We start from the raw sequence: 20,154 nt of genomic DNA, 5'->3' as shown, positions 1-20,154 counted from the left end.
CTGCGACGTTCATAAAACAAACTCTCCTCAAGTTCAAGAATCAAATAGACCACAACACAATAATCATGGGTGACTTCAACACACCTCTCTCACCATTGGACAGATCCTCCAAACAAAAGTTGAATAAAGAAACTATTGACCTCAAAATCACAATCAATAACCTAGACTTAACTGACATATATAGAATATATCAACCATCATCAAGTGGATATACTTTTTTCTCAGCAGCACATGGATCCTTCTCAAAAATAGACCATATATTATGCCATAGGGCAACCCTCAGTAAATATAAAGGGGTGGAGATAATACCATGCACTTTATCAGATCATAATGGAATGAAACTGGAAATCAATGATAAAAGAAGGAAGGAAAAATCCTACATCACATGGCCAATGAACAATACGTTACTGAATGATCAATGGGTTACAGAAGACATAAAGGAGGAAATCAAAAAATTCTTAGAGATAAATGAAAATACAGACACAACATATCGGAATCTATGGGACACAATGAAAGCAGTTTTAAGAGGGAAATTCATCGCCTGGAGGTCATTCCTCAAAAAAAGGAAAAACCAACAAATAAATGAGCTCAAACTTCATCTCAAAGCCCTAGAAAAGGAAGAGCAAAACAATAGCAAATGTAGCAGAAGGCAAGAACTAATTAAAATCAGAGCAGAAATCAATGAAATTGAAACAAAAGAAACTATTGAAAAAATCAACAAAACAAAAAGTTGGTTCTTTGAAAAAATAAATAAGATTGACAGACCCCTAGCCATACTAACGAAGAGAAGAAGAGAGAGAACTCAAATCACTAACATACGGGATGAAAAAGGCAATATTACAACAGGCGCTTCAGAAATACAGAAAACAAATAGAAATTATTTTGAAAACCTATATTCCAATAAAATAGAAGAAAGTGAAGACATCGATAAATTCCTTAAGTCATATGATTTGCCCAGACTGAGTCAGGAGGAAACTCACAACTTAAACAGACCAATATCAATAGATGAAATAGAAGAAGCAATCAAAAGACTTCCAACCAAGAAAAGCCCAGGACCGGATGGGTATACAGCGGAGTTCTACAAAACCTTTAAAGAAGAATTAATATCAATACTTTTCAAGTTATTTCAGGAAATAGAAAAAGAGGGAGCTCTGCCAAATTCATTCTATGAGGCCAACATCACCCTGATTCCGAAACCAGACAAAGACACCTCAAAGAAAGAAAACTACAGACCAATATCTCTGATGAACCTAGATGCAAAAATCCTCAATAAAATACTGGCGAATCGGATACAAAGGCATATCAAAAAAATTGTGCACCATGATCAAGTAGGATTCATCCCTGGGATGCAAGGCTGGTTCAATATACGGAAATCAATATATGTTATTCACCACATCAATAGACTTAAAGATAAGAACCATATGATCATCTCGATAGACGCAGAAAAAGCATTTGACAAAGTACAGCATTCCTTTATGTTTAAAACATTAGAAAAACTAGGGATAACAGGAACTTACCTCGACATTGTAAAAGCTATCTATGCTAAGCCTCAGGCTAGCATCATTCTGAATGGAGAAAAATTGAAGGCATTCCCTCTAAAATCTGGAACAAGACAGTGATGCCCCCTATCACCACTTCTATTCAATAATGTTCTCGAAACACTGGCCAGAGCAATTAGACAGACGAAAGAAATTAAAGGCATAAAAATAGGAAAAGAAGAACTTAAATTATCACTATTTGCGGATGACATGATTCCATACCTAGAAGACCCAAAAGGGTCTACAAAAAAACTACTAGAACTAATAAATGAATTCAGCAAAGTGGCAGGATATAAAATCAACACACATAAATCAAAGGCATTTCTGTATATCAGCGACAAAACTTCTGAAACGGAAATGAGGAAAAAACACTCCATTCACAAAATCCTCAAAAAAAAAAAAAATACTTGGGAATCAACCTAACAAAAGAGGTGAAAGACCTATACAATGAAAACTACAGAACCCTAAAGAGAGAAATAGAAGAGGATCTTAGAAGATGGAAAATTATACCTTGTTCATGGATAGGCAGAACTAACATCATCAAAATGGCTATATTACCAAAAGTTCTCTATATGTTTAATGCAATGCCAATCAAAATCCCAATGGCATTTCTTGTAGAAATAGATAAAGCAATCGTGAAATTCATATGGAAAAATAAAAGACCCAGAATAGCAAAAACAATTCTAAGCAGGAAGTGTGAATCAGGTGGTATAGCGATACCAGATTTCAAACTATATTACAGAGCAATAGTAATAAAAACAGCATGGTACTGGTACCAGACAGGCGGGTGGACCAATGGTACAGAATAGAGGATACAGAGACTAATCCACAAAGCTACAACTATCTTATATTTGATAAAGGAGCTAAAAACATGCAATGGAGAAAGGATAGCATCTTCAACAAATGGTGTTGGGAAAACTGGAAATCCATATGCAACAAAATGAAACTGAATCCCCTCCTCTCGCCATGCACAAAAGTCAACTCAAAGTGGATCAAGGAGCTAGATATCAAATCAGAGACTCTCCGTCTGATAGAAGAAAAAGTTGGCTCCGATCTACATATTGTGGGGTCGGGCTCCAAATTCCTTAATAGGACACCCATAGCACAAGAGTTAATAACAAGAATCAACAAATGGGACTTTCTTAAACTGAAAAGTTTTTTCTCAGCAAGAGAAACAATAAGAGAGGTAAATAGGGAGCCTACATCCTGGGAACAAATTTTTACTCCTCACACTTCAGATAGAGCCCTAATATCCAGAGTATACAAAGAACTCAAAAAATTAGACAATAAGAAAACAAATAACCCAATCAACAAATGGTCCAAGGACATGAACAAACACTTCACAGAGGAGGACATACAATCAATCAACAAGTACATGAAAAAATGCTCACCATCTCTAGCAGTCAAGGAAAAGCAAATCAAAACCACCCTAAGATACCACCTCACCCCAGTAAGATTGGCAGCCATGATGAAGTCAAACAACAATGAGTGCTGGCAAGGATGTGGGGAAAAGGGTACTCTTGTACACTGCTGGTGGGACTGCAAATGGGTGAGGCCAATTTGGAAAGCAGTATGGAGATTCCTGGGAATGCTGGGAATGGAACCACCATTTGACCCAGCTATTGCCCTACTCGGACTATTTCCTGAAGACCTTAAAAGAGCACACTACAGGGATACTGCCACATCGATGTTCATAGCAGCACAATTCACAATTGCTAGATTGTGGAATCAACCCAGATGCCCTTCAATAGATGAATGGATAAAAAAATGTGGCATCTATACACCATGGAGTATTACGCAGCACTAAAAAATGACAAAATCACGGAATTTGCAGGGAAATGGATGGCACTAGAGCATATTATGCTTAGTGAAGCTAGCCAATCCCTAAAAAACAAATATCAAATGTCTTCTTTGGTATAATGAGAGCAACTAAGAACAGAACAGGGAGGAAGAGCAGGAAGAAAAGATTAACATTAAACAGAGACATGAGGTGGGAGGGAAAGGGAGAAAAAAAGGGAAATCACATGGAAATGGAGGGAGACCCTCATTGTTATACAAAATTACATATAAGAAGTTATGAGGGGAATGGGATAACAAACATGGAGGGAAATGAATTACAGTAGATGGGGTAGAGAGAGAATATGGGAGGGGAGGGGAGGGGGGATAGTAGAGGATAGGAAAGGTAGGAGAATACAACAGTCACTAATATGGCAGTATGTTAAAATGTGATGTGTAACCGATGTGATTCTGCAATCTGTATTTGGGGTAAAAATGGGAGTTCATAACCCACTTGATTCTAATATATGAAATATGATATGTTAAGAGCTTTGTAATGTTGTGAACAACCAATAAAAAAAAGAAAAAAAAAGAATAGAAAGTTAAAATGTAGTTCTTTATTGTTACTGTTAACCACCATGGAGTACCTCCGAGTAATTCTGATTCAGCACTACTGGGATTGACCCTGGGCATCTTTATTTTGTTTTAAGTTCCTCAGGTAGGTGATAACAATGAATGGTAAAGATAGAAAAACATAATTCTAAAGCTACATGGCTTTATTGTCTAAAACTGAAATTACCATTTTTCTAAATAAGCTTATTCTCTATTTCTACAACATTATTGCAAGATATTATCATGTTGTACCCAGAAAACTAAAATAATACCCTTAAATCATCTCTTTTCAAAGTGCTTTTAGCACTCTTTCTCCTCATTCTCTCATATCTACACAACAGTAAAAATAACCTTCTAAAAGTGAAATCAAGTAAGATCATACTACTGCATGTTAAAGCTTCAATGGTTTCCTATTGCACTTAAAACAAAATCCAGTTTCTCCTTATTTTCTGCAAAGTACTACATGATATACCCCATATACATTTCCAATTTCACTATAGATAACTTTCGATTTCATTTACTCCAGTTACACTGGCATGATTTTCATCTTGAACCAACCAGGCTTTCTGAAACTTGTCATGGGTACAGACAGTTCCTTTGTCCTACATTGATGACAGTGATGGTGGTAGCTAATATTTATTGAGTGCTTCCTATTAACCAGATACTGAAGTGTTTTACATGTATTAATTGTGTATAAAACATCAACTTTATGAGGTTGGTACTATTAATAGTTTCATTTTAAAAATGAAGAAAGGCATAGAGTTTATGACACTCAGGCTAATTCCTCAACTTACATTCAAAATATATTAAATCTAAAATACTGTATTATTTTTTAGATTTTAATTTAAACATTTTATTGCCAGCTAGTTAACAAAAACTGTCATAAGAGTATATACCTAAACTTCATAATTTTGACTCCTAATAAAATTACTTTTATTGAATTATAGTTTGGTAGTATGATGTCAATCTATACTGACAAACGAAAATCACAGAGACTTAATGTCACGTATTGCTATCCTCCTTTTGAACAATGAACATGCTATTATCCAAGCGAGAGGAGAATCATATAGCTGATGTATTTCATTGCTATGGCCAATAGGAATTTGGAGTTTAAATCAAAATCCATCTTTAATAAAATGTACAAGAATTTTTGGCCATATTTTGGAAAAAAAAAGTCTCAACCTTAACACAATTCAGAAATATTTTATAAGCCCTCACTCATTCCTCTACTTAGTTTTCACAGAAGTCCTCAAGATTCTCCCTCCATCATATTATATTATATTCTGGGACTTAAGTGTCCTACTTGCAAAAACACAGAACCTATCCTATTTGTTGTCTTTCAACCTCATTCTCCATTTGAAACAAATCCCCACACTTATGGTCAGTGTAACTTATTTTTGTTTTTAATCTTCCTTTCTTGTCATGAATTTGTCTATGAATTTCCCTCTAAGTGTTGATTTAGGTGCAACACACAAATTTTTACAGTGATTTGTACTCATTCAGTTCTATGTGTTTTTAAATTTCCTTTGTGATTTGGTTTTCCTCTCTTTCCAATACATGAATTACTTAGGAGTATGCTTTTCAGTTGCCAAAATTTATTTTATTGCCCTTTTATTACCAACTTAAAACTGAAGCCTTCTGGGTGTGAGTGTCCAGATATAGTATTTTCATACCTAGTATCAAGAACTTTCCTGAAACAATTTCATCTATTACAATTACTTCATCTAATCTCTATGTAGATGATTATCTAATATGTATCTCTAATCTACTCTTCTTAGTGTCAGGTCTTCGGTTTCTATATACTTTTTTCCTGGTTTCCTGGTTTCTCCCCCTTCCTTTATTATCCTTCTGGCTATCATATATATGTCTCACGAAGCACAAGTCTCATACTTCTATTCACTTGCTTAGAAAACTTTGGTCAATGCCTACAAGATAAAATCTAAATTTAGCACAATACATAATTTACCTGAAAAAATTCATCCACTATTCAAGTAGAAACTTATACCTTTGATTTTCTATTAAACATATTACATTAAATTTTTGGACCTGCAAATCTATTAAAAGCGTAAGGTTGAGAAAGTTGGGATAAATGTATTGCCTCATATATGATTGCCTGTGTTCTATTTTTATGAGCTAGAAGAAGTCATATTCCTTGGATTAGGTCTTGTTCCCCCAAACAATCTCATACTAATTCATAAAAGAGAACAGATTATATCTTCAGGTCTATGAAAACACAGGTGAAGCTGAAGAATTGTATAGAGTATAGTCTGACAAGGTGGGGCTCAAGATCTTTTATTAGTAGTGCAGAAACAAAATCATGGAGACAATGTTTTAAATGTTGATGGCAGATCCTAACGTTTCAAAGGATACAGAGAAGAAAGAAACATGTTTGTAAGACCAAGCAGCAAGTGAAAACATAGTTCATACATCCTTAATAAAGCTTTATGTGAAAGAAGAAAATAGCCCAAAATCAGAGAAAACCAGGAATCAACACAGTCCTTCCTAGGGCATATACCACTTGTAACTGTAGTTTAACTTAGCAATTCATAGTCATTATGATAACCTTTTAAAATAAAGTTAAATTAGATTCTGTATCTTTAGTATGAGAAGACAGGCAAATGTTATTTATTTAAGAAGAGTTTTCATTAAAAGTGCTTAAAAATTAAAGAATGTAGGTTCTTATAAAGAGATAAATTTTTATTATTCTGAAGACAATTTCCTCCATCTCAGAATGATGACATTAACATGCTGCTGTGTTTTACTTCCTATTACCTTTTTATCAATGAAAGTAGGTATAATGTAGTTTTTAGATTTTTGAACTATCATTATGGAAGGTGTTTTGAAATTAGAAATAAGGACATTAATTAGTTAAAGAAGTTAGTAAGTCTCCCCAAACAGCAATGGAATAAGTAGTGGATTTCATCTTTTACAAAGAGAGGGAGAAGGCATCAGTATGTAACTATCCTTGAAATTGCCTACTGTTTTGCCACTATTGGGACACTACTCTGATTTATTTATTCTGAAGCCAACTCTTGTCCTCAGTTTTACTACTGCAACTAGTCTGAATTAGATGTGTATGTATGTGCATGCATGTGTGTATATTTTGGTATGTATACCCAAGACTAGGGTAAGGTTCAGAAGCTTTATCTCACGTAATAGATTTTAAAAAGTCCAAATGTTTTATTTCAGAAGCTCACAATCTATGCAGACTTACAGAAAAGAAAGCTGTTCTATATCAAGCATAAAACCAAAGTCCAAATTTTAAAGAATATACAAGCAAATTTGATATATGTAGTGCAGACTTAATTACTGTTTATTCTAAAATATGAGATACAAGTGACATGCATATATAACAAGAATTAGAAGAATTCTGCACTAATATTTCAATTGAATTTATGTTCCAGAATTTGATTTCATGCTACAAGTATGTGTTATTAATAGATGGCTTTGTGGAACAAATACATCTGCTATGGAATGATCAGGATGAAAATGTGGCTAATATAGGTCAAACATTTCTAATATAAAAATCTAAAATATGAAATATTCCAAAATCTGAAACTTCTTGAGAGCCAACAATGGTACAACAATTGGAAAATTCATACCTGATCTCCTATCACAGTCAAAACACATGTGAATTAAAAGTATATAAAGTTATCTTTGGACTATGTGTATAAAGTATATAAGAAACAAAAACGAATTTTGTGTTCAGATTTGGTTTCTATTCCCAAGATATCTCATTATTAATATGTAAGTATTCCAAAATTTGAAAAAGAAACAAGATGTAAAATACTTCTGATTCCACAAATTTAAGATAAGGGATAGTTAATAACTATTTTCTTAGGAGCACTCATCACTGTTGGGTATCTCCTGAATTAATAGAACACAATTTACTCTAAACTTTTTATAGAGTTAAACTTTAGAAAAAATTTTCTTACTATATAATATAGAACACATTCTATCAATTGTTTAATTTTCACCATTATTGTTTCAATTTCATTATCTTTCCATCAGTATTTTACCTCTGGTCCTCGGGGGCCAATTGGTCCTTTGGGTCCTGGGTCACCTGATTGACCCTAAAGAGGGAAGAGGAGAATCAAAATATATGTTAGCTTAATATATATATATATATATATATATATATATATATATATATATATATATGCCTAACAAAGTTTTAATGACTTTTTAGAGTCTTAATTTGTAACCATCATCACTGTGAAATTTATTTAAGTAAAATGTTTATGGATAATACATATTTACTCTTAAATGTTAGACATACAAATTTATGAGTTAAGTGCTCAAATCAAGAGAAAAAAAAGTGTGTGTGTGTGTGTGTGTGTGTGTGTTTTGCCTAGAGCTAGAAAAATAAAGTTTGACTCAAAGAGGTAGGGAATTTTAGATGAAGAATTGCTTTTCTAAATAATCAAAGCCTTTAAACTGTTTCTGAAAATTCTTTTCTCCCATTTTAATGTCCTGATTTAATATTTAAGACTCACTGGGATTGAAATCCTTGTTGCTTAATCTCTCTAAACCTGTCTTCTCATCAGTAAAATAGGAATACCACCACTACTTACATTTTCATTGAGTCATTTTGAGGATTAAATGAGACAATATATGTAAAGTGATAAGCACAGTACCTAGCACTTAGAAAGTATAAATATTCATTAAATGTTAACCAAATTTAAAATCATTTATCTCTCTTTTCATATCCTTGCTCCTCTTCTGGCTGATATTTGAAACTCTGACATGGTTGTGATCCTCTAATTAAAGTTTGAAGAATTTGATTTCAGTATTTTAGAAGACATTCATATGTTAAATCAGGGATGGAAAGGAAAAAGAAGTGGTATAAAGCCTGAAACCAGAGAAGGCTGACAAAGCTTTCAAGAGATGAAAGTACGGAAGAGGGAAGGTCAGTCGTCTAACGATACCCTTAGTTATGAAAGAAAAACTATTGAATTCATTATTTTTCTCATATTAAATTTGTATTTGCGCTTCAAATTGGATTTAAGTGGACTTCAGATCACATAAAACTACAAGTTGAAATATAAGATTACACATTTTTAAAGAACCAGAGCACAATTTCCTATATGTACTGATTCAATTCTCAGTGCTAAGGTACCTGGATGTGAAAGAGGACACGACTACTGCAATCACATCCAGAGTCTGGTAATGAAATATCATTCAAAGACTCATTTAAGTTCTCAGTTCCAAATAAACAAAAACTGTGATTCATCAGAATCAGTACATAGGGAGTCTTAAATTCTAAAAATGACAAGTATCCCTCTCAGAGATGGGGTTCTCACCGAGGACCTCTAGTGGCAAAATCCAGCCAGACCCTAACTTCACAAGCATTTAGGAAAAATGACTAGCCTAGCCTTTGTTTTCAGAAAAGTTAAGTAACAACCAAATATTTAAAAACATAAATTGTGGAATAATTTTATTCATTATAATAATAATAATTTTATGTGGAATAATTTTACTCATTATAATAATAATTCTTTGTTTTATAAAACCTCAGTTGCAAAGTTTATTGTAAATGTCACCTTTCCTTCACAAAAACTTGAGTTTTCAAGTAACTTAGAGATGGAATAACATTAAGTACATCTTTATAAATTACAAAGACTTCTTATTTAAAAATGGAAAGGAAGTTATAGTTGTCTTTTTTCTCTATCTCAGGGAAAGAGTATTTTCTAACACTTTCAGAGTGGTAGTTTTCTCTATTTTTTTTTTTTGAATACTTGAAGAACAAAAGCTTCCTTATTCCAGAATGTACAAACCTCCCAGATCAGGACATTCTTATATCTGGAAAATATTCTTTCATGTTATAACTTAGATCCACTTGAAAATAATTCCAGTCACATCAAAATCTTTGATGAAAGAAAACCAAAAGTAGGACATATAAAATGTGAAAGACATCATATAACTTTAGCATTTTTTCCATGATAGTTAAAATGTTTTTAGTAGGTACTAACTTGTATAATTGGGTATGGAAGTTTTTTCTTAATAACTGTTTCTGTATAGGCAATACTTCATCAAGTAGGAGTCTCTTTACTTAATGAGGGAAGGTATCTAGGTTAAACATCTTTTGTATTAATACAAAGGATACAGCAAGAGACCAAAGACAAGTTCATTTTAGTAATATTAATCATGAATCTCCACCCAATTTTGAGCTGAAAGTAAATATTTTTCAAAGGTTTGATAAAAATAACAAAAATGGTCAATTATCTCTCTACTAAAGTAATCCTGGCTATTATTTTTTTAGAATAGTACAGAAGGGTATAAAATGAGTATGAAGTAAGTAAAACCCTAATTATTACCATCTCTTCTTCTCTGCCCTAAAAGAACCTCATTAGCACTTACTGTGATTTCTTTTAGGAAAAAAATATTACGACAATGATGAAGGTTGTTATGGTTTCGATATGAGGTGTCCCCCAAAGCTCCTGTGTTATTGCAGGAATATTCAGAGGTGAGATAATTAGGTAGTGAGACCTATAACCTAATCAGTCCATCCAGTTTGAATGCACTGACTGGGTGGTAACTGCAGGCACAAGGAGTATGGCTGGAGGAGGTGGGCCATGCCCTGGAAGGGTTCATCCAGGGACATGCCTTGGAAGGGTTCATCTTCCCTGTGGTCCTTTCCTTCTCCATTTTTCTGCTTCCTGGTTACCATGAATGGAGTCATGCTCCTCCACCATGTCCTTCCAACATGATGTTCTCTCTCACCTTGAACCAAGAACAATGGACTTGGCCGACCAAATCTCTGGGACTTTAAGCCAAAATAAAATTTTCCTCCTCTAAGTTGTTATTTTGTATATTTTGGTCAAAGTGATGAAAAACTGACTAACACAGAGGTAAAATAAGGTATTTTGACTTTTTTCTTTAGATTATAGCAATAGTAGTAGGCACTATTACTAAGAGACAGAAATATCATAGAGTCACAGAGCTACAGGAATTCTGAAACATACATATTCTAACATGAGAAATTGGATCTATGGTAAGTCAATGCCAAGATCATGGCAGGTCAAATGTCAGAGTTGAGAACTAGAAACCAAATCTCCATCTCTCATACATACTCTATTCTATATTCTATTATATTGTTTAGAATCATCCTTGAAAAACATAAGCTATTTGTTACTTAGCTTCATGACCGATTCTCATGCCCTATTTATACACTTTGAAATTACTCAGATTTGACTTTAGGGCACAATTCTGGGATACAAGATTAATTGGGTTGACTTCCATAAGCCCAGGATAAAAAAAGAACAGTAAAAGCAAAGGTTGCTGGGCTGGGGTTGTAGCTCAGTGGTGGAGCGCTTGACTCACACGTGTGACACCAGAGTCGATCCTCAGCACCATATAAAAATAAATAAACAAAATAAAGACATTTAAACAAAAAAAGCAAAGGTTGCCCACCAACATGCCATCAGAAAAAGATATCACAAAATTTGTTTTGTATGGAAATACACACACACACACACATTTACATATATATACACATATACACATGCTGTCACAATTAGATGTTACAAAAAAGGGAGTGCCTGAATTTCTAAATAGTGCTTTGTGAGATGAAAAATGAACAATCCTTAGATGACATTGTGGAGTTAGAGGCAACACAATAAATTGCTCAGGAAAGTGATATTTTAAAATGTATATTTTAATTCTAATTTTTCTAATTAATATCACCTACATCTTTATAGAGTTGTAATCAATATTAAAACAATCTTAAAATATTAAGACCTAAAATAGTATGGTACAGTGGTTAAAGCATGGGCTGTAACATTCCTGATAACCTAGGTCTTCCCAGGTAGTCAGTGACTATCTATAAGACCCTGGGAAAGTTACTTAATGCCCTGTGTCTCAATATCCTTAATCTATAAAACAGGAATAATAAGAGTACCAACTTCACAGGATTGTTGTATTAAATGAGATGTATAATTCTTAGAATACCACCTGAAACTTTATAAACAATAAATATTAACTATAACAATTATCATTTTTAATATTGAGATATTTTTTGACTCATGCTTTAATTATTCTAGTTTAATTATTAAATAATTTTAGTTTTATAAATTTAACTATATGTTAAGTTTTATAAATATAACTATATGTTAACTGCAACATAAAGTGTCTTTTCCTTTCAACTAGTTAATGCATGAAGGTTAGAAAAACAACAGGGAATTAGAATACTTGGGCTACAACAATGTGACATGTTCTTTTTTTTTTTTTTCAGAAATATCCCCTTAATGATACTGATTCAGAAAAATTATTTAGAGTGCTTTAAAATTTCTGATTTAAAAGCCCATTGTTTTGTTAAGCAGTCTATAATAAATCATTGGAAGGAATAATTTAATCAAGATCTTCAGGGATCAAAGAAACCTGGCTTTGGCCTAGGGTAGGAAAGGTTGGAGCGTCTATGGAATATGAGATGAAAACCTGAGGAATTAGTTATGTTCTAAAACTGAACAAAGTTCAGTTTAGCTATGTTCTAAAACTGTTGAGCTATATCCTACTTCTTATATTCTACCAACATCAAAAGTATCAATTCTCATGCCATGACATGCACTCTGCTAATCAGAACAAAGGTGAAAGTTAAAACTTACTGAAGGTCCTGGCTTTCCTCTGATGCCTGGTGGTCCTGGCAAACCAATAGTACCCTAAAGAAAGAGAACAGCAGAGAGAAAAGAAAACTATTATATCACAAAAGGCAAATATCTCTATTAGTAAACTACAAGAACATTCATAGGAGTATTTTAAGTGAAATTTAGAAAGCCAATTCCAAACAAGGATTTAAAACCATACTAATACCATATCCTAACAAAATAGATAATTAAAATATCGAGTATTCCTTTATTTTGAATTTGTTTTTTTTTCACATTTATATAAAATTAATGGTTGAGACCAGAAACATTGGTACACGCCTATAATCCCAGTGAATTGTGAGGCTGAGGCAGAAGGATGGCAAGTTTGAGGTCAGATTCAGCAACTTAGTGATTCCGTGTCTCAAAATAAAAAATACAAAGGGCTAGCAATGGAGCTCAGTGATAAAGCACCACTGAGTTCAGCACCTCTGAGTTCAACCCCTAGTACCAAAAACAAAACAAATAAAAAAATTTAATGGTATAAAAGTTACCTTGTCTCCAGGATATCCTGGTTCTCCTGGTTCCCCTGCAATGCCTTGTTCACCCTAGAGTACAATTCATACAAAATCATAAAAATTATAAATATGGCAATATTATAAAAAAGTACTAATTATAGAAGAATGATTTCTCTATTTTTCCTCCTTCTAAGAAAAATTAATATAACTGATAGTATAGATGCTATGGGTAAAAATTTTGAGATATTTCATGAAGTGACATTCATCTTTCAATATTTCTCTAAATATGTAACCTCTTCTAGAAACTTAAGTTCTGTTGATTGGGTAAAAAAAGACGTGTAGAAATATCACTATGGTAATGTTAATATTTAAATCACCTTATCACCTTTGATTCCAGGTAGCCCCTTATTTCCTGAAAGACCCTAAAAAAGAAAAAGAAAAAGGTGATATCTTTTGATATCATGGAGAGATTAAAGGGAAATATCCATTATTCATAGAGAACCATACCATTGGGCCAGGAATTCCAGAAGGTCCAATCGGTCCCACAGGGCCAACATTGCCCTGAAAATCAGTTTTAAAAAAAAAGGAATCAGTAAGCATTCATTAGAATTAGAAAGAATATGGGAAAATTAATTAATAAACTAATGAACTCAGAGCAGTTCGTCTCACTAAGCTCCCACAGTGCCCTGTTCTTCAACTATCTTTTAAACCTGGTACACTTTAAATATTACCAATCTTTTATACTTTCATGCAAACCATCCTATTTTTTTAATTCTTCTCATACTTATCTGGCCTATAAGGATCTTTTTCTCCTTTGAACACCCACTTATTGTTCATGATGTTCATTTTGTAATATGTCTCCAAATAGGAAACATCTAGGTAGAAATATTTTAGTGTCATGCTCCCAGGAAGTAGTCAATAAATACTTCACTTATTTATCTTATAATTTTAATTTGCTCATTTCAGCAAACATTCACTGAGCTGTTACTATGTGCCAGGCATTACAATGATTTTATCTGTGATATGAAAATTGCAGAATGAGAAAATTTATAATGCTTTTAAGGATAAATCAAGCAATGGACACAAAGTTGTGTTTTATGGATTTACAGCATTAATTCATCACTTAATACTTACTGAGCATAATACATGCAAAACATTATAGTTTTAAAGAAACAATAAAAGGTAGAGTGTCTGTCATCAAGGTTCTCAACTTAATGTTTCAATTCCTTAAAAACAGAAGTACTACTATTGTCTCCGTAAGCTAAAAATATAGAACAACTCCCTCAACATATTCTCTTAGAAAACAAAGGACAAATAGCAACAAATGAGTATTTGAAGGAAAAATTTGAAAAAAATATGGGCAAAAAAATCCCTTGATGGTTTGGAGATCAGGTATAGTTTGTGTCACTGAGCCTCTTTTTCCCTCTTTCTCTCATCTGTCCTGGGTCCCATATCATTCTTTGCCCTGAAAGATAAAACAGTTATAAATATTTCCTCTATGGTTTCCAAATGTTAAAAAAACTTTTGAAGTTTTATTTGTAGTCAGGCATGATGGTATGTGCCTGTAGTTTTAGCTACTCTGGAGGTTGAGACAAGAGGACTGCTTGTACCTGAGTTTAAGGCCTGCCTGGGAAATATACTGAATCCCTAACTTATAAAAAACAAAACATAACAAAACAAAACAAAAAACCAAATAGTTGTATTTGTGAAATGCTTATAGTGTTGCCCTTTTAGTTAGAATTCACGTTTCTCAGGCTAGCATCCCAGGTCCTCTCTATCAGGCTTCTGCCAACTTTCTAGTCTCCCTACTTTGCATTTGTCCCTGCTTCTCCCTGTACATCTCCCTCTCCCAGTTTCTACTTTCTTGCTATAATGGAATGTTTTCTATTCTTTGAACATGCTTCCCATATCATATGCATTGAGCCTTTGAAAATTTCAGAACTGGAAGGCCCTGGTGGCATCCTACTTAGAATACTGTACTGTACATTTCTCCCCCTTTCTCCCCTGAATTTGTGCATTCTGTGAGAAAGTTTCATCCATTTTTTTATTTCCCAGACTCAACATAATAACTGGTACATAGGAGTTTTGAAAGAAAATGTAGAATGAATACTGAATATGTTAGTTAACTTATAATTTCTAGAGTTCTATCTCCCGACATAACAGAACATTTATAATACTCTGCATTTATATAACATAAATTTCAGAATGGAAAATATGACATTTTTACTTTGGATGAGTCTTAAAGTATGAGAAATGTAACTAAGACAAATTACTTCCAACATGTTTAAACCTGAAATGTATGGGACAGTTAGAGGCAAAGGATAATTCTTTCCAACTTAATAAATATGCAATATGAATACATCATTGCTTGTAATTCCAAATTCTTTCAATAGGAAACAATTATTCACAGTTCATAGCTTTAAAACTTATGATAGTTTCAAAACACCTAATAAATATCTCTGTTTAGTAATTATACATAAATAATCCATGTAAGTTTGGAAAGCAATATCTTACAAAACAAGGAAAAAAGCCTTTACAGTGTATTATTGGTTTTTTAAAGACAATATAATATTTTAAATTTTATTTCAGTAAATATGTTACTGTGCTTAAGCTGGCATTTTCAAGTGAATGTACTTTATACGTATAACATTCTATTTTACTTTTTAGTGACTCTAAGAGAAAAATTATAAAATACTAAATACTTGGAGATATAAAAATATGTCATAAAACATTAGTAAAATACAAAGTATATAAAAATTGAATGGTAAAGTTTAGAATTTCCAAGAAACACCAAGCATGTTGTGGCATATTACAAGTTATGTTGAAAATACTTGTTCCAAAGATTTGTGGCCTTCAGATAGTAATCCATTAAAGCTGAAGAGCAGTTTTCAACTCATAAAGGTAACCTAAAGGTTCCTCAGCATTCCCTATCACACTCCTCTTCCATGGGAAAATGGAACAGATAGAAGAAATACTTTCAAGCATTGGAGCAGCCACTGGGCAATTAATAAAAGTTCATATGAGTGTACTGAGGAAAGAACTGGGAGTTCCACACTGGGCTTTTCAATTGTACCCACCATACTAACAGGCAATAATCATTGTTACTACTGTAAATTGATAAAGCAAATGACAGTAACTACCAAGTGCATGGAAAAAAAATAATGTAGATAAAGTAGTAGCACATATTAGGTCTGCTAAAAGGAATGCCTGAGAGGTAAGGTGGAGGCTGTAACACTGGACAAATGTTCTATGCAATATAAAGGTTCTTCATAATTATTCCCAATTACTTTCAAAACCTCACCTTCCATTCTGCTCCTGACTACCCTGCTTTCTAGGCTATAATCCCAGTGCTCCTCTTTCCATTTCCCAAACATTCCTATTTCCCCCATCTTCTGTATGTTTGAACATAGCATTCTTCTGCCTAAAAAACACTTTTCCCTTTCCCATTTACTCACTTATACACAATATTTAAGATACAGTTAAAAAAGGCTTCCACAAAGACAAAACAGATTACTATCTTCTCAGTAGTTTTGCATTTAGTCAACTGTAGCAATAATCAGAATGTATGAAACTGATGGTTTTTCTTTCTGTGTTTATTAGATTGTAATTTTGACCCCTTGCCAAAAAAAAAGTAAAAAGAATCTTAACTTGTTCATACTTTCAGGCCTAGTTTAGAATTTGATAAATCAGCAGGTACTTATATAATTTTGATTTAAAAAATTAATGAATGTGAAATGAAATTAATATTATTTACCTTATTTACATTAAAACTCTTTGAGGAGCAAATGACTATGTAAGTGAAATGACTTTGAAAAGTATAAAGTTCTGTCTTTACCAATGTAGATTAGATGAGAATTACAAATATGATTGCTAGTATCTTTGGCCATTACATTTTCTATAGAATCTCTTTCCATCTACTGAAGGGTGAGCGGAGAAGGAGAAAGGATAGAAAAGCCAGTTATTTTTTCTGGGCACATGTGCCAGGAACTGTACTACAACTTGGAGCTGAAAGATGAGTAGGAGTCTTTTTTTTAAGGAATTTACATAAGATGAATGGATATGCTAATCTGTTTCGATAAGGTTACTATTTTAGTCTATATATATATATATATATAATGTTGTAAATCTCAAATATACACAATGAAATGTATTTTTATAAAACCAAATAAATAGCAATAAGAAGGAGTTAAGCAGAAAACTATAGAGGTACAATATTTCAGGTAGACATTCGATATGCAAAGGTTTTGTAATAGAGACACTACTGAAAAGTGAACAAACTTTTCTTATGCACAAAGAATATGTCCTCAAGATGCAGATAAGAACCAACCAAAGCCGGGCCACACTAATTTTGGTCTTAACCCTAAGAGTAGTTACAGAAGATTTTAGCTAATCAACTTAATATTAATATATTAATTAAGAATTATTAACTGCATATTTTAGTCTAACTCCTTTCACCTACCCATTGATAAGGTCTGACTGCTGCTTACAGGCTTTTTTCTATCCTGAGGACACAAAAAAGCAAACTGATCCATTCCACCTTTACTTAGACTTTAAAAAATTTCATGAGTTAGACAATATACACTTTATGTCCTGACTAAGATCTTTAATCTAACAGATATAAATACATGAACACAATTGGAATGGAAAACAATTATTATTTTAGCATATCATAAAGGAAGAATAAATTTTAAGGAAGTGGTAAAGCACACAAAATTTTGGACTATGGAGTTTGAGTATCTGGCTTAAATCTGGGTTAAATACTTATAAACTAACTGGTCCTGGGTTGTTTGGAGAATTATATGACAACAATGTATGTGAGATGCTATTGCTAATTTTATAATTACTACTACTATTAATATTACTAACATGCAAGAGAAAGGTTAAGATGTCTTAGACTCACTTAGCCTTCTTGAGTCTAAATCCTATATGCATGTCATCCCAAGATGGCACATTAAATCTTGTTAGGCTGACTTTAATTTTACCCCAGTACCAATAACTGAAGTCTTGACTTATTTATTTTATCAAGCTGTTACCTTGTGCTTTGGGGCAATTCAAGGCTGGAGAAAAAATACTAAATAAGTCCGAAGACCTATGTCCAAATTTGGTCTAAAAATATTATGGGTGTAATTTATGGTATAAAATTCTGGAGATTTAATTACCTACTTCATAAGTTAAAGCAAGCTTTAAATTTTTAAGGAAAATTTTACCTCTGCTACTGATCACATCCCACTTTTGTATAAATATAGATACAGATATAGATAGTTTGCTTTAAGAAAATGTAGCATATATACATAATGAGTATTTCTCAGCCATAAAGAAGAATGATTTTTATGATATTTGCTAGTAAATGGATGTATCTGAAAGCTATCATGCTAAGTGAAATAAGCCAATCCCCCAAAGAACCCAAAGGTCAAATGTTTTTCTGATGTGTGGAAGCTAACTCACAATAATGGTAGGTGGCGATAGAAGTTCAGTGGATTAGACAAAGGGGAATGAAGGAAAGGGAGGAAGGATAGAAAAAGATAAGACAGTGGAATGAATCTGACATAACAATCCTATGTATATATATTAGTATACCACAGTGTATATCCACAAGAAATTAGTTAAGAAAAAAACATTGGGTAAATGGCAGATAGATCAGTAGAGGGAAGATATCAGAGGGTTGGGGAAGGAAAGGGGAAGGAGAGGTACTGGGGACTGAATTAGAATAAGATATATGCCATGCTTCTATAATTATATCAAAATGAATCCTACTGTCATACATAACTAAAAAGAACCAGTAAGATTTAGAAACACAAAACCCACTATTATGAATAATGTACTAATGAAAACGTTTTTTTTTTTTTAAGAGTCTCTTCTCATTAGGCTACTTACATTTAATAAACACGTATCAATCCTGCCATTAGCTCAGCTGAATGCTAAAACTTAGGCTATAAATTTACATAAAATATCTGAATTTTATACCCCTATCACGAATAATAAACTTGCTGAGAGAAATATATTTATTTATGAAGCTGTATTGTAAGTAGCAGTCTGCTCACTCCAATGAATAATCTAAAATTTATTTGAAAGCTACATATCTGGACTACATTGTTTTGGCCTCCACAGAATTATTCCTGCTAAACTGTGCCTTGAGAAAACACTGTATAAAAACTGGCTAAGTGGACAAATAGTTTCTTGTATTTTTTAGCATGTCAATTAGGTATTAAACTGTTTAATGGCATTGGTGAAGTCTAGCTTCTACCTTTGTTCAAGGAGACTTTCCTAACCATTTGTTCAATTTTATACCACAAAATAAAGTCTATAGTTATCATGTGTTTTTGTTCAAGTCAATCTCCAAATTGGATGGTGTGGAAGATTATCTCAAAGGAAAAAAGTGGCTATTCCATGTCTTATATTTTTTAAGAGACTGAGTCCTGACTAAGATCTTTAATCTAACAGGCATAAATACATGAACACAATTGGAATGGAAAAACAAGTATTATTTTAGCATATCATAAAATATGATGAATGTTTTCATTTATACTACTGCTATAATTTTCTTATTTGGTTGAAAAATACATTGAATAAGGCTGATATCAACAATGACAGTAAAACTTATTTTCCTGCGTTTTTATAATACATCTAATGAATATAAATTATTCAATAAAATGTTTCATGACAATGATAGTATTTAGTGATGATACTCACTCTAAGCCCAGGAAACCCTGGAGGACCGATCCCACCTACAAGCCCCTATTATAAAATAAATATATAAAATTAATTAAATTAGATTGGGTAGAGAGAAGTGATGGGAGGGGAGGGGAAGGGAAGGAGGGATAGAAAGGGCAGCAGAATAAAATAGACACTACTATTGTTGTATGTATATATGTGTCTGTATAACAATGTGATTCTGCAACCTGTACACTCAGAAAAATGAGAAATTATACCTCATTTGATTCAAATGTATGATATGTCAAGATCATTGTATTGTCATGTGCAACTAATAAACAAATAAAATTAATTAAATATGATTACAAACAACTAAAGGTATTTTCTGATGATGAAGGGAACAATTTCTAAGAAAGAATATATAAAATTTATTTTCTACTATCATTAACTTCTGAAATTCCTTTATTCATGCTTCTTCCT

General features: G+C 32.7%; 1 protein-coding gene across 1 annotated transcript in view; it reads right to left on the bottom strand.

Annotated features, from left to right (window-relative positions):
- The window catches only part of COL24A1 (collagen type XXIV alpha 1 chain), a 421,320-nt gene that overhangs the window by 267,867 nt on the left and 133,299 nt on the right, over positions 1 to 20,154 (bottom strand). The window contains exons 16-21 of the mRNA XM_081305079.1: positions 19,714 to 19,758; positions 13,531 to 13,584; positions 13,401 to 13,445; positions 13,060 to 13,113; positions 12,530 to 12,583; positions 7,946 to 7,999 (exon numbers count right to left, since the gene is read on the bottom strand). Coding sequence (XP_081161205.1) covers positions 7,946 to 7,999; positions 12,530 to 12,583; positions 13,060 to 13,113; positions 13,401 to 13,445; positions 13,531 to 13,584; positions 19,714 to 19,758 — 306 coding nt within the window. The remainder of the gene's footprint in view (positions 1 to 7,945; positions 8,000 to 12,529; positions 12,584 to 13,059; positions 13,114 to 13,400; positions 13,446 to 13,530; positions 13,585 to 19,713; positions 19,759 to 20,154) is intronic.

This window comes from Spermophilus citellus (assembly GCF_964194105.1).
Source record: "Spermophilus citellus genome assembly, chromosome: 9".
In the NCBI taxonomy this organism is placed as follows: domain Eukaryota; kingdom Metazoa; phylum Chordata; class Mammalia; order Rodentia; family Sciuridae; genus Spermophilus; species Spermophilus citellus.
This window is presented reverse-complemented; position numbering and strand designations above follow the sequence as displayed.